Below are 15,543 nucleotides of genomic sequence, written 5' to 3'. Positions count from 1 at the left end.
GATAGGACACCTTTTACAATGATTATAGATAGTATTTGTACTATGATTGATTTAAACTGCTTTTAAATCATGATATAATGGACTATCTTTACAACACTGAACAACAATATCATGTCACTTTATAATATATCTTTCACAGTGTAGATTTTCATCAGTCAAAAAACTACAAGCATAACATGGCAGATGACAGAACATTTAGCACATTTAAGTACAAAAACAGATTTTGGCAATGACAATCTTTTAATACTTTTAGGAATGAAGGTTAGGAGCCATGCAGAGACCATGCTACAGAGCGCTGCTTAGAAGCCTAAAGGAGAGTTTAGTAGACATGGAAGACTTCAGGCCGACTCACTTCCAGGGATGTTAAGTGCATTTCTAGAAAACTGTTATTTCACATTGTAAAAATAATACACTTGATTTTTAGTCTGTGATCTTTTGATGTGGTAGAAAGTCTTCTAATTCAAATTCCTTCCTGAGGTTAAGGAGCACGCAGATGGAAGACTAAAGAAGCTATGAAAAGGGAAAGAAAAACCAGATCATTTATCTGAACAAGCAAATCTGCAAACATTTAGAGCAAAGGATGAAAAAGTTTAATAAGCATTTGGTTATTTGTCTTGTTTGCTGCCACTGACAAGGCCAAAAAACTTTACAGACACTTGAATTAAATGGATGATGCGTTTTACAGAAACACACTTAATAAATCAAGATCAGAAAACCATGTTGTGTTATGTCATGACTCATGACGATGACGGGCTCATCATGAAATGCTCCACAAATGACTGATGTGATGGGAAGTCTGGGAACAGATGACCTGATGACATGTTCGGTTTTCCATTGTCATTTTTTATTTGAATATAAATGAAGGCAAAATATCGGACTCACTTTCAGACTCACTGTAAATGAATTAGTAATTTTCTTTATAACTTTGCATAGAGTGATGCTAGACAATTAAATTATCTCACGTCTTACTACCAATAATAAAAAAACATGTATCAATATATATTTTTTAGCATTATTAGACATTGTTTTAAAAAAACAACAACAACTAACGGAGACCATTCAACTTGTCTATAACTACATGTATAAATATACAAAAATGCTTACTGCATGTTAATACATAAAATAACTCACAACCATCAGATCAACTCATTAAGTAGCTGAAGGTCTCTTGTTCTATTTCCATCAAGTTTTCTCAGTGAGAAACAGAGACAACAGGAGATGAACACACAGAACATAAAAGAACACACGCTACATGTTATGACAACACTCCATGGATTGTGTGTCTAGCAGAGTCAGCATTAGGGACAAATTAAATACACTGAGCAAAGCTACCTTTTTGATCCGTAAGTACACAGCGGCTTATAGCCATCACATTATTCAGGCTGACATACGTGCATTGTCACTGTGACACTATGTCCACACATACAGTGTCAGGAAGTAATGTCAGATATAACAGTCTCTTTTTCCCATGCTGATGGCAGACACATTCCTGGTGTCCCTGGATGTTTGATCCACAAATCAACTGAAAGGGGAAAAGAAATGAAACAAAATGTGGGACAAAAGAAATAAATGAAGGATGTTGAGTGGTAGAAATCAAAGGGATAAATGAATGAAATGAGAATGAAACAATGTTTGGACTGTAATCTATTTAGGCATCCACTTCCTCACTATAGTCTTAAACTTTAGGCGATGTTCAGAGTCAGACTGGCAGCCCAACTCTTGTTTTTGATAATTTAACATTTAAATCAGACTGGAAACCTTGTGGAAACTAATTCCTCCAAATCAGATTAGACCACTCTCATAAGTAGGCTGAAATTAGATTAAGAGAAGGAAAAGTTCACCCTAAAAGGAAAATTCAGTCATTATCTACTCACCCCATTCCCCTAAGCAACTGAAGTAGATGGGGACTTGTTTTCAAACATAAAAAAGTCCCTATCTACTTCAGCTGTTTAGGAGAACGCTGCAACGCTGCTTTGCTGTGAAGCTCCAGAAATGTTTTGTGGACTAAAAAACACCTGACTTTCCATCTGCATGAGGGTGAGTAGTTAATGACAGAACTTTCAATTTTGGGTGAACTTATCCTTTAAGGTCATATCCAACAATACATAGTAGCTGACCAACCGTGACTGTACCACCAGAAATGGTTGCATTGAAAAATCTACTTTTTCCGCCACTAATGCTGTCTGCTGAGACTGTTTTGGTTGCATCCTGAAAAAACATACTTAATTTTTTAATAAATTAAGCATATAACTTGCAATTTGAAAAACAAATCAGCCTCGCCTAAAATGTTTAACTTATTCAGATGTATTGTCAACACCTGAAAGCTTTTAATATACATTCCTCATCTTAGACAGAGTCCAGTATATGACACATTTAGGCACAATCTTATAAATCCTTTTGTGCATATTTTTATGTAGCCTTTGTTGCATTCTTAAATATGTAATAATATCTTGACTGCTTTTAATAACATTTTGTTATACATCATAGCCAGAGGGATCATTAGCTACAGTATTTTAGACGTAAAAAACCTACCCAAGAAACCACATGTTGAAATCACATCTTCTGCCCTGTGTGCATTACACTGGCTTAATGTCTTTGGTACTCTTTGGTACTTTCACACACATTTTAGACCAATAAATCCAGTGCAAGCTGCCATTAATAGTGAACTAGGCTTTTATTTAATCACATTTGTTTCGATTTTTCCTCGTCTTCTTAATTGTGGATTCTCAAGGCTAAGCGTCAAACTGTGTGTCAGTTTTTAGCGTACACTATCATTCCTGACTTGTAATGTTTCCACCTGCAGAAATGATTACAGCTCTTTGTAGGATGTCTGAGTATCATCTGCGTTGCACATGGCGTGAGCAACGGTGAGACCAGTCAAATGTAAACAGACATGCCCCTGCCTGAGATACAGTCTGGCAGGTCAGCCCGCAGAGAAATAAGCATCAGGCTGCGTCATGCAAGCTGTGACCCCTCCTACTATGTCTGGGCACACAGTGTCAGTCCGAATCTGTCCCTGTATCAGTTCCTGAGCCAACATGGCTTCTGGGAAGATAACACTATCTCATTAATCACATTGTATGCCTCCCCCCTCTCTGTCCAATCAACTGGCTTAGACAATACACATTCATGTCTAGTGAAAATAATGCATCAGTGCAATTATCCTTGAATATCTTGAAAGATCTGTGTTATTATTCAGCAGCATTAACACTTGCTCTTACAACCGTAGTGCACAAGAGAAGCCACTTGAGCAGCAGTACAAATCAAACAGACACATAAAGCAGACTTACTTCTTCTTGTCCTTGTCCTTCTTAAACGGTTGTGAGCAGCCTTGCAGGGCCTGTCCCATCAGTGTCTCAGCTGCAACCTTTCTTCTATTGAAGGCGTTCATCTCCTCCTCCAGTTCCCGTCTTTTCTCCTCCAGATTCTTCTTTTCGTCCTGGTGCATCCGCTTGAGCTGCTCAAACCTCTCATGAAGCTAGAGATGACAATGGTGGCACAATGTGAGGCAAACCAAAAGCAGTATATTTTCAATGAGTAGTTATTCAATGATGATGTCAGCCCTCACCTCTTTTTCCTTTTCCTTCAGCTCGGCTTCTGTCTCCTTCACTTTGTTGACAAACATCTGTCTCATTTCTTCTTCTTTGCGCTGCAGATCCAAAAGGAACTCCTTCCTCTTGGCCTCATATGTCTCCTGAAGGCTGCAGATCAACATTAAAGCAATGTTAAACACAGTCAGATTAGTATCCAGGAGCTGGTTGTTTTCAGCTGTTTATAAGTTGAAACTAACTTAGTTGTAACATGAATGTTTACTAGATGGTGATTAGTTTAGATACTATTTTAGATTACATATCACAAAGATAAACCAATACACCTCAAATTACAAACGTATATACATATAACATGAGCTAAATGACTAAATAAGGTTGCATAACCTGCATAATCAATATGCACTCACTCTAAATATAATAATATATAATTATATAACTGTTTCATCTGGAGGTTATTTTTACAGTTTGGGATGGTACTGTGACTTCCTGTTTACACAGTTGATCATTTTTTGATTGGACAGCGCTTGAGATGTTTCCTAGCAACTGATTTGAACAAGACATTGCTCAAGTTTAAATGACGCAACCTGATTTAGTGAATCAGTTTGAAATTAGATGGATTCAAGTAGCTGCTTCAACCTGATCTTAAACTCCATCTGAGATTTCCGGTCTGTCATTTCAATGCTAATCTCTAGATGAATTTATGGAGGCACTTAAAGTTTCAGGTGAGCTAAAAATATAACCAAATACATCAATTAATTATACTGTGAGTTAAATAATTAAGCTAGAGTCTAAGCAGACACATGAAGCTTTTATACTTTTCCTTTAAACTCTGATCGGTTGGTAGAAAAGAGAAAAGCTTATTTTTTCCTTTATCTTCTATAAGTTAGAAAAAATGTATTACATAAGCACATCTTTAAACATTTACCTTTTTAACACACCAATCAGTTCCCATTTTCCTCATCACATTTTAAAAAAATTGATTTTAATGTGCTGTTTTTTAATAAAGTACTTTGTCAGCGTGCTTTTAGCATCATAAGAGAGCAGCAGGGTTGTTTTTTTGGCAGTTCAACTGAAGTAAGTTGCCCAGATGCATCACATCACCGCTATCCCTAATTTCACCTGAACGACTGGCTGTCCGGGTCTGTGTCCTTGAAGCCCATCTCTTCTAGCTTGCAGCGACGGTAGAGCTCATAGTGCCGAGCGTGTGTTTGCTCTCGGAGATCCTCCATGTTCACACGCAGCAGCATCTCCCTCAGCTTCACAAAATCACAGTGGTTTTCATTCTCCACTAAGGAAATAAAAGAAGTCACTTAACGTTATTGAAAAAAATCAGATGACAACTCAGTGCTAACTGTGCTCGTCATGTTAATATCTCAACTGAGCGAAATCAGCTCTGCTGTTTGGGAGACTGCTCTGATGCATGTCAAATCAGTTCAGTGTACTCACCCTGTACTGATCCCCAGGGGTACAGCCTCGCTTTCACCATCTTGTTTCCTACTTTAACGTCGTCTACACTTCCAACCACGGCAAAGGGAAGATGAGTCTGTAACATACAACACTGATATTGGTACGATATGTCAAAAAAAATATAGTTAAAAATTATTCTACTGTTGTCATCTCCAGTATATCATTCTGCTATTACAACATGCATCAACATACACTGTGTGTCAACTTCAAATTGTGGCTGATGTTGTGCTACTTCACTAATAAGTTCCCAACTGTACCTTTTCTGCAATGTCAATCATAAACTGTAGCATGATAATCATTATTACTACCATGCTACTGATACTATTACTATTCTACTACTGTATTATTATTTCTAATCTTTTTGAATTGATGAAAAAAAAACGGAGAAGTGGAACCAGCCTAAAAAATAATTAAATAATTAATAATAATTTAGACCTTGGTCCCTGTGGTGGAAATGCACTGAGTTCCTCCTTCCTAGTCCCTGGCGGCAGTTCATGCATTTAAATGTGGCTTCAGTATGAATACAGTGGTGGAGAAAGCGAGGATGCATATAATCCTGTAAAATATATGTCTTTTTCTTGTGTTATGTATGTGTGTCTGTGTGTTTCTAGGACTCACGTTCATGGAGGAGTTGATCTCTGCGACAGCTTCATCCTCTGTAGGGAACTGATAAATCTGCACTCCATTACTGACCAGCTCACTCATGATCTTAATCTTTAATTTGTCCAGTTCACTCTTGGATACTGTGTCTGCCTTTGCGATAACAGGGATGAGGTTCACCTGCATGGAAAAAACAAACAAAACACTGAGTGACGTGCTGAGGAACAGGGAACGTAGCCTGGTGAAACACAGACTACGGATTTTGCGGTTACCTTGCTGTCCAGTTTCTTCATTGTGACGAGATCAAGGGACTTCAGGGAGTGTCCGGTGGGAGCGATGAAATACAGGCAGATGTGGATTCTTGTGTCATGGCAGTTGAACAAGGAGCGTTTTATTTTCAGCTCCTCTTCAAGGTACTTTTCAAACTGGGCATCGATGTACTCAAGAATGGGTTTATAGCTGCAGAGACATAAAAAATTATGAACATCTATGAACACTCAAATCAGTCTCCTTGTTGTTTGAGAGACATGTTGGATCCTAGTTACAAACGCTGCAACTTCAGTCTTCCGGTCAAAGAATGCCTGCTTCTTTTTATCCTCCCTGCTGTTGGGGCACTCAAGTTTCTATTGAGAATGCATTAGTTCTACCAGTCATTCCCATATTCCCTTTCCTCCCTCCCAGTTCACATGCCAGACACAGGCCAGATCTCTTTCTCTATTCCATACTGTGTAAGTGTGTTGGCTGCAGTAGCAGAGAAAGAGGGGGGAAATGATTAATAGCTGGTGCTGATCTGACCAAGAGAAATTTATATTACTAGCTCTGTGAGATTTCTGTAACAAGGGTTATGATTTTCTTTTCTTTCAGTCTGATAGCGCTCAGTCTGACTAAGGCTCGATTTACACCTGGCATTAAAATGTAAACTGTATCTGTATGTGTGATCTGGATAAGGGGAATAGTGATGCTAATGCCAGCTGTAAATGCACACAGAACGCAGTGGGATTTCAATGCGTCACATTGTGATTGGATCTGAGCCAGGTGTAAAAAAATCTGTAAAGTGAGACCACATTATCATGAAAAAAAGGTCACCTAACTGCCTCTTCCTGCCGATTCCTATCACGCAAAAGCTTTGAGTGCTAGCAGTAGCTAGCAAGTCTTGCCTCGCAAAAAGTGATTACAAAAAAACCTTGCTTTCCTCTGCCTGGGATGCCCCATGTCTACTGAGAAGCTCACCAGCTCTGCCTAAGTAAGTTAAATATTGAGATCACAATGCAGACGCAATTGAGATAACAGGAATGCATTTTAATACCAGGTATACATGTGAAATAAAAGTCTAAAAAACATCTGCAAGAATTTGTACCTTTCTTCTTTGTTGATCTGATCTCCAAACCCTACAGTGTGCACGATGGTCAGCTTGAGGTTGACGTTGCTCTCCTGCAGATCATACGTCTGTGGGCGTAGCTGTACGTCACTCTCGTAGTGGCTGGCCTCCTCATTTTCAAATGTCGTATTGAAAAGAGTGTTCATTAATGTTGACTTGCCTATCCCGGTCTCACCTTGAAACAGAGAAGAGAGAAAATGACACGGGGTGAAAAGAGACGAGGAAAAGACTACTTCCACATTACCGGATGTTACGTCCATTGCACAAACATCTCGTGGGGTTCAGACATACCTACACAGAGGATGTTGAAGCAGAATCCCTGTGCAACTGATTTGCTGACCAACTGATCAGGCAGACTGTCAAACCCCACATGGCCTCCGAGCTCAAGGGTTCGCTTTTCTTCATTCTGAGTATTGGGAAACAGGCAGGGCAAAATTTCACTTCAGTATCATTAAATATCCAAAGAAACGACAACAACAACAAACAAACAATTGGGAAGTAGAGGTGGCGGAGGTTAAAAGAGTCCTCCTGTCAGATCCCATCCCCACACTCTGCTTTCAAGCCTAAAAGCATTCTTTGCTAATGAGGTCATCTCTCTCTTCCACTTAACACACAGAACAGTCCGACCTATAAAAAGGTTCAGTCTCTGTATCTCAAACCAAAAACCTCCAGTAAAGACACACATCACACACATCTAGCAAGAAAACAACAAGCTAGGAGAATCATCTGATGTCGTGCTTTCTACATTGTCTTTGTATAAGTCTCAAGCCTACTACAATGTGTTTGTAAGATGGTTTGTAATTATAAGCAGGCCTTTGTCTAGGGCTGGACCTAACAAATACTTACATCATCTATTTGTCTGTCAATTATCTTTTTAATTAATCGTTTTCAAACTGAATATCTTTGGGTTGTGGCTAAAACAAGACATTTGAGGGCGTCATCATGGGAAACACCGATCAACATCTTTCACTATTTTCTGACATTTTAGAGACCAAACAACTAAACGATTGACAGATTAATCAACAATTTAAATAATCGTAATCCGAACAAAATCATCAAATTTAAAGGTACTGGGACATTTTTCTTGATAAATGGTTTTATTGACAATTGTTTCAGCACTACTTTCACTCATGTTTGGGCAACAACAGTATGATAATAACATGCTGATAGCTAACATTAAATACATGAAACCAATTGAATATGTACATATGTATATATGTATATACATACTTTATAGAAAGTATTTTGGCCCCGGCTGTACAAGCTGGAAGATTCACCCTGGGATACTGGCATCTTGTAAAAGGCTCACCATGAGGACCAGGATGTGTTCAATACAACAATCATCCGCTTCTGTCCCTCTCTCTTTCACACACACACACACACACACACACACACACACACACACACACACACACACACACACAAAGGGCTCTTTATTTAGATGTTATTTCACAGGGTGGGAGGATATCCAAGCTGCTGGCTGCCCTGGTACCCATAAGTCCCCTCCACAGTGACACACACACTACCTTAACTTGAAGTGTCATCATCTTGCAGAGCTTCAGACTGAACAGCAGACATCCACTGGAAGCTATTTTAATTAACACATTGCTATGAATTACACGTTTGGCTGATACATACTTAAATTTTTCGCTGAGCCATGTCGTGCAGCTAGCTGCCACTTGAGGAGGATGCTACTTATGTTTATCCTCTTAACTTGGTGCCTCCCCGCCTGCTGCCCTGCGCTCCGTGCATACACCTGTCAGAGGTGTCGGATGCGACAGTGCGTTTCTCCCGCACGTCTCCACACGGCGACGGTGCATCATTTCTCATCACCCCGCATCTGAAAATCCATCTTTAACCCGATTCATTATAGTCCCAACAAGCCATCTGACACAACACCGCAGCGATCCTGCTGCATACTCGACGCACATCCCATCCCACGCACACACCTGAATGCTACGCGTTTGCTAGTTTGATTCCTATTTCTGCTCTGAAGACAGCAAATCATCATGCACCGCGGGGCCCGCAGACAGCAGATCATCGTACTTACTGCGAAAACATCTATCTCATTGGCCGCCATCGTCACAAGTGTCTGTGTGTGTGGGAGTTATGAGGCAGAGCTGCTCTGCGCTCAGCACAGACAGACTCACTGCTCTCAATATGGCCACTTGGAGGCTACACCCCCTCTGTGCTGGAGGGCGACATTACACCAGCTCCACACACCCTATTCAGACATTATTAAAACTCTGGAGGGGGTCACAGCAGATACATGCTTGTTTTTTTAACTTGGGAATTATTCAGATTTCTATGGCAGCCCCCAAAATGATGAAAGCAAAGCCTTGATTTAATAAAACAAAAAGAAAAGAAAGTGGTAACACTGTGCAATAAGGTACAATAAGGTGCTAATGAATCAGTAATCAATCCAACTTTATTTTTATAGCACCTTTCAAAATAATCAAAATGCTTGCAAGTGACTGAAAAACATGTTATATTAAGAAAACACTTCATATAGAGACTTTGGAGACTAATGCACAACAACTGCAATAAAATGAATTGTTAAAATAATGATATAAAGAATAAAAGATGCAAACAAGCAATAAAATTAAAGATTAAAAAATATTGCACAAAAAAATTGATTTAAAAAAGTTAATGAAATAGAGTATGATAATAATAACAATAATAATAATAATAATAACAGCAAACTATAAATACAAATCTATATAAAATCTAGACAAAAAGAATACAGGGTTATGATAAGACTGAATAGAAAGGTTTTTAGTTTGCGTTTAAAATATTTCCAACGGCTAGGAGCATAATGCCTGAATGACTTGATAGTTATGACTTGTTAATGAGTAATTCCTATGCAGTCGAATATACACTGATATAAAAACTTTTTATAAAAATATTCTAATGCAGTAAAAGATACAGTAATTTATAATTATTACATTTCTAGTTAAATTTACTTTTTCTGTGCTGATGTCATTTTGGGTAACAAGATTAATTTGTTCATTTAATATCTTTGTTGCAAGTGTTTGATATCCACATTGAAGGGATCACTGCAGGCCTGTGTGTGTATACCAGCTGATATATTGATATCTTAATTATTTACTCCCTAATATTGGCATCGTCCTCACAAATTGAGTATTGGACAGGCTCTTGTATAAACTGTGTGCTGATTTTTTTTATAAATCCTTTCTCATGGATTTTTTAAAGATTTTTAAATGTATTTAATATCATGAGTCACAAAGGTTTTAATGGGAAAATGTGGGCTATTTTTAATGTGACACATCACTGATTAATTATCAAAATATATTAGATATAAAGATGAACAGATTGTTAGATGCCTTATTAAGTTGCTGTGTTAAAGGTGCATGATGACATTTTAATCAGAAGAGAAAGATCTTCATTGACTGATTTTGTATGTTTAAATAAACAAACTCTCTTTGTTTTCATGACTGAATAAACAAACTGACCATAAAGTACAACACAGTTTCATACTGTTTTACTTTGTTTATATGTGGCGGACCCTGCCACCTGTCTAGCTTATATATTCTGGGGATCTTATTTTCCTCTGAGAACAGCTTGTTTATTCAGTCATGGAAAAAAAAATATTTCCGACGTTGTATTATTACCTCATTAATATTGCACATATTAATATTATGAGTTTGAATTTCATCTCCAAAACTACATAGTTACTTATACTTGACTCTTATCTCATTATGTAAATATAAAAATAAGACAATAAACAGTAGCAGCTTTGATAGAGACCACCACAGAGAGGCCGCCCTGCCCACAGACAGTCTAACGGGGAGAGTCGTGACATCAGCCGGGTGATGTTGAGTGAAGAGCCGCCGGAAGCAGCAGGTTGGTGGAGGAGGACCACAGAGAGGGGAGCACGGCGGACGAAGAGATTATCCGTCTGGCTTTGTTTAATCACCTCTGTTCTGTCGTCTTCAAAAGTTGGACCCCCGGCAGGACAAAATGGCTCTGACCCAAGAGTCCGTCCTGTCCTTTCTGCTGGAGCACGGAGGCAAAGTGAAGAACTCGGAGCTGCTCAACAATTTCAGGAGTCAGATCAGCTGCAGCGATCCCGCGGAAAAGCAGCACAATAGGGACCTCTTCAAGAAGTTGGTGAACAGCGTCGCAGTGGTCAAACAGATCGACGAGGTGAAGTTTGTGGTCGTGAAGAAAAGATACCAGGATTTTGTGAGAGAGGTGGAGCACGATGCCGCGCACAAACAGCAGATGGATGACAGTTTCTCGAGCCAAAACACGAGCTTTTCCTACACATCTCCTCACCGAGCCCAGCCAGCCAGGACGATTTACTCCGACATTGAGAACAATAATGTGCGCTACCCCTCAAACATACACGAGAAGTGTTACAGTGATGCCAAAGGGAGCGTGCAGGAAAGAGGGGACATTAGCAGCGCGGATACAACCACCGTCAAAGTCCTGAATATCTCCGCAGATCAGCCGAGCAGAGCGAGGAAATCTGGGGCTGTGTTTGCGGTCATAGCGGTGAAATCCCCACCGAGAGCACCGGCGACACAGGCTGGATTACATTCCCAAGCGCACCGCAATGAACCTGCAGACAACAACGTTTCTGCACCATCAGTGCCAACTCTGAACTTCCCAGCCTGCAGGAAGGCTGCACAGAGTGCCTCCCAATGTTGGAAAAACAGACAGGCAGAGGACATCCAACCTCCAGGCTTCCCCCAGGTGAGGCCCCAAAGCAAGACCACAAGACAAGGAGATGATGCCAAGTACTCAGAGTCTGTGCCTCTGGAGCCTTTAGCTCATGAGTGGTTGGTAAAGTGTGCTGCAGGACTGTGGGGACAGATCTACGGTTTGCTGCTGAAGGACACACGCTTGGCACAGAAGAAGGACTTCATGTCAGGCTTCACAGCTCTGCACTGGGCATCCAAGGACGGCAACAGCGAGATGATACACAAGCTCATGGATGTGTCCAGGAAAAGAGGCACTTGTGTTAACATCAACAGCAAAGCGCACGGAGGATACACACCTTTACACATCGCAGCCATACACGGCCACACAGAAGTGATGGTGTTGCTCGTGCAGAAGTATGGAGCCAATGTCAATGAGAGGGATAACGATGGGAAGAAGGCCTTCCACTACCTGGGCAAAGGTGTGCCAGCTGATGTCAGAGCTCTTCTGGGAGGACTGCAGCAGAGCAAGTGCAGGGAGAAGACAGAGGATGAGGAGTACAGGGAGCAATCGAAAGGATTCAACACCATTAGTAAACTGTTCCAGCCTCACATAGGGAAGAAACAAAAGACAGCAAAGTTTGCTCATGACTGGTGAGAGCGACACGGACCACAACAGAAGCTGTGAGACGGACAGGATTGAATGCAGAGACACATGATACTAGAGGGTGTCAAGTTTATCACAATTAGATTTGACTTTCAAGTTTAAGGTCACGGTTCGATTTACAAAAAGTTGTATCACTGACGGCTTTGCTGTTGTTAGACACATCTGGATTTGGAAAAGATCTACAAATCAGTGATGTTGTGCTCTGACAACTGTCATTTACATTTTGAAACTCTTCTTTAAATAGACGGGGGTATCTGACAACAATAGTTCAAATCAAATAATATTCAACAAATATAAAGATTTAAACACACTGCCTTTGAAATCGACACCGTGACACCCCTAGATGATACTGTCTCTGTTTGTATATTATGTAAACATAAAAACAACTTGTTGATTCTCCTTTAGATCACTTAAAGTGTATAACTGGATTACAGATGTATAGTCTCTCAGTACTTACTACTTGTACAGTGTATCACTGTTGGTTATGCTATTTATAAATAGTATTTATAATTTAATCACCTTTTTTAAAATTAGTTGAACTGCATGTATTAGCACTGAATTAACCCATTTAATGTATTTATCCTACTAATAACACAATCAGAGATAGTCACACGTATTTCCATCACCTGATGTGTAATAAACCTTTAGCAGTTACCTCTCGAGTCCTGACTTTGAGGTGTGAGGAAATATAAAACCGACAAATGACACAACTGTCAGTGTGTTGTTGATGTTGGCTGCTTATTGTTTGTTTGTCCTCAGATGGATCAGTTGTCAGCTATTAAATGACTCCTCAGTTATTTTGATAACCGATTATCAGTTTCTTTCCTTCTCTGTGACAGTAAACTGAATATATCTTTGGGTTGTGGACAAAACAGGACACCGGAGGACGTCATTTTCTGACAAATTGATCAATCAAGAAAATAATGGACAGTGAAAATGATGGTTAGTTGTAGCCCTGGATGATAATTAAAATGAAATCAGGTGAAGTTCTTTGAAGCAAACTGAGTGCAGGGAAAACAAAAAGGATACTAGAAAAGAATAGTAGGTTTTAACATTTTTAAAAAGCTGCCTCTCGACTTAAATAAAAGCAGAGGCGACCTTTGTGGAGGCCAGCTATGCAAATCAGGCAACTAGACGTGGTGGTGGAGGAATGTCTCCTCTATAAACCTCTTTGTGAACTTGAGCTGTGAGGGATGAGAACGGCTGCCTTTTGTGGGGCAACGTGGGCTTCATGCTCTTGACTGGTGTGGTTAAAAAAAACACAAACATTCCAAGCTATATCACCAACAGCCTGCGGTAATTCATCTTTTTAGTACTGATTAGAAAGGATTTTAGATTAGAAAGTTCTTCAAACAAGAAGCCAAAGATTAAATTGCAAGGAAAACTAAAGAAAACTAACGACCTATTAAAAACAACTTAATATTCATGTTGTCATTTATTCATGGTGTTCCCAAACATGCTTGAAAACAGTAACTTGCCTTTATTTGTGATGTACAAAAACACACTTTATATCCTTAACTGACCCGGAGAAAAACAATCCCTGATCACATGAATAGAGTTGGAGCTCAGACAGTGAAGCCATAAGCAAAACAGAGCCAGAACAATGTCCTTTGTCTTGTTATCTGCAAAAGAAGCTGCTTGCATAATGACCCGGACAAAGGACAGCTGCACTCATAGCAACTGTGCAACGTAGAAGAGCACATTGTGTTTAAATTTCCACCTCTAAACTTTCATACTGCAGGACAAGTTAATGATCATAAAAGGAAATCAAGCACAGAACGGCTTCCTGTGGCTCTTCAGACAACATTCACAAACATCAAAGGTTGTCCAACAATACTGTGCTGTGGTATCATTTCCTGTCAGGAGGAAAATGGAAAAGTACCTCAAGCATTTTTCACACTAACAGCTTCTTGAGAAAAGTATAATAAGCAGATTAGTATATTAGAATATGGTGTGGAAATAAGACACAGCTACAACTCTAAAAGCCAGCTTCTGGTCCCAAGAAACTACAGTTACCCATCATAATATGAAAGTGGTGGATGGCACAAACAACATCATTTTGCTTTTTTTAGAAACCCTTGCAGAAACGTGTCCTATGGGTGGCATTACAGGAAAACCTTACCATCCACAAAATGATGAATCCCCTAAAATCAATCAACAACCAGTCGTTATACAACTCCACAGTGACAACCACTGCACAAAAAGCTGTTGCTAGCGTAATAATGACGGCAGTCTGAACTTTACTGGTGTGTTTTAAGACATGAAACACACATTCTCACACTGCCTGAGCATTGATTTAGCTCACAAGATTTATTTTACCATCTTGGTTGATGTGTTTTCAGTGGTTGACTAGGGCTGAGCAGGCCAACCCTTTTTCTGTCATTTCTTCATTTTGAATCAGTTTCTCAAAATAAATCACATGACATGTTTTTTGAGTTTATCTTTGATGATTTTAACAGATGGTGAGTAATGTTGTGTTTAGTTGCTCTTCACATTTCAGGCCAGAAGAGGGAGCAGCATGCAAACATTATCATGGCAGTAAAATATACACTGAAGTAGTCTACAAAGAGGTTTATTGATACTACTTTTTTATCAGCAGGAAGGCCTGTAATGGTATTTCTAACTGTTCTGTGATGATATTTGTGAGATTGCAAAGTACAAAAGCAAAGTTAAAGTAAAATACAGTGTAATATGAGCTCCAGAAAAATGTGTTTATATGTACAGCATTTGCAAAACAATAACTTCCAACTTAAATTTGCTTAAACAGATGAAATTAATGCCATTACATTAGTAAGAATATTTTTCCAACTGTCTTAATTAATGTACATAAAATAATCAAACTGATGGGTTAGGGTTAGGGTTAGAAACTCAAACTCTGTGCTAATATCAGACAAACCTATAATTTTCTTGAAATCCTTCATTTGGACAACACACTTGTTTAAAATGATAGCATAGGATTAAGAAGAGTTTGTTTATTTAGTTTGTTTATGCATTTAAAAAGCAGTGAAGAGCTTTCTTTTCTGATTAAAATTTCTTCCCCAAAACTATATAATGCATCTTTAAAGTTGGTAAACTATGTTCGTGATGCTGTGTCCTACTGCCAACCAATCTTTAAACTACAGCAGTTTATCTTTCCACAGAGCTCAGTACACAGTGTACAAACTGCCAAAGATAAGAAAAACCTCCAGTGTAACAGTAACACCGCTTAGTCAAGGT

General features: G+C 39.2%; 2 protein-coding genes across 3 annotated transcripts; one reads left to right on the top strand and one right to left on the bottom strand.

Annotated features, from left to right (window-relative positions):
- Nucleotides 1-455: 455 nt before the first annotated feature.
- On the bottom strand, nucleotides 456-9,088 carry LOC141013299 (septin-8-A-like). 2 transcript variants are annotated; one of them, XM_073486965.1, is made up of 10 exons: nucleotides 9,047-9,076; nucleotides 7,288-7,402; nucleotides 6,976-7,171; nucleotides 5,891-6,077; nucleotides 5,637-5,798; nucleotides 4,998-5,094; nucleotides 4,671-4,839; nucleotides 3,569-3,701; nucleotides 3,291-3,478; nucleotides 456-510 (listed from the first exon to the last, which is right to left on the bottom strand). In XM_073486965.1, the coding sequence occupies exons 1-10, from the start codon at nucleotides 9,074-9,076 to the stop codon at nucleotides 456-458; spliced, it is 1,332 nt and encodes a 443-aa protein (XP_073343066.1). The 2 variants fall into 2 exon arrangements, with proteins under 2 accessions (XP_073343066.1, XP_073343067.1); XM_073486966.1 differs by lacking the exon at nucleotides 456-510 and adding an exon at nucleotides 2,838-2,928 and having other exon boundaries at nucleotides 9,056-9,088.
- Nucleotides 9,089-10,977: 1,889 nt separating this feature from the next.
- Nucleotides 10,978-12,381, top strand: sowahab (sosondowah ankyrin repeat domain family member Ab). Its single transcript, XM_073486470.1, has one exon. The coding sequence runs from the start codon at nucleotides 10,978-10,980 to the stop codon at nucleotides 12,316-12,318; it is 1,341 nt and encodes a 446-aa protein (XP_073342571.1). The 3' UTR covers nucleotides 12,319-12,381.
- The last annotated feature ends 3,162 nt before the right edge of the window (nucleotides 12,382-15,543 follow it).

The sequence above is a fragment of the Pagrus major genome, chromosome 18 (assembly GCF_040436345.1).
Source record: "Pagrus major chromosome 18, Pma_NU_1.0".
In the NCBI taxonomy this organism is placed as follows: Eukaryota; Metazoa; Chordata; class Actinopteri; order Spariformes; family Sparidae; genus Pagrus; species Pagrus major.
The sequence above is the reverse complement of the archived record's forward strand: the minus strand, read 5'-3'. Positions and strand labels throughout refer to the sequence as shown.

Excerpts from the sequence above, each read along its gene's own strand:
- LOC141013299 (XM_073486966.1), bottom strand. The coding sequence starts at position 9,076 with ATGGCGGCCAATGAGATAGAT. Across the intron at positions 7,403-9,055 it reads TGGCGGCCAATGAGATAGAT|AATGAAGAAAAGCGAACCCT; the intron begins GTTTTCGCAGTA and ends CCCAATACTCAG. Across the intron at positions 3,479-3,568 it reads TGAAGGAAAAGGAAAAAGAG|CTTCATGAGAGGTTTGAGCA; the intron begins GTGAGGGCTGAC and ends TGTCATCTCTAG.
- sowahab (XM_073486470.1), top strand. The coding sequence starts at position 10,978 with ATGGCTCTGACCCAAGAGTCCGTCCTGTCCTTTCTGCTGGAGCACGGA.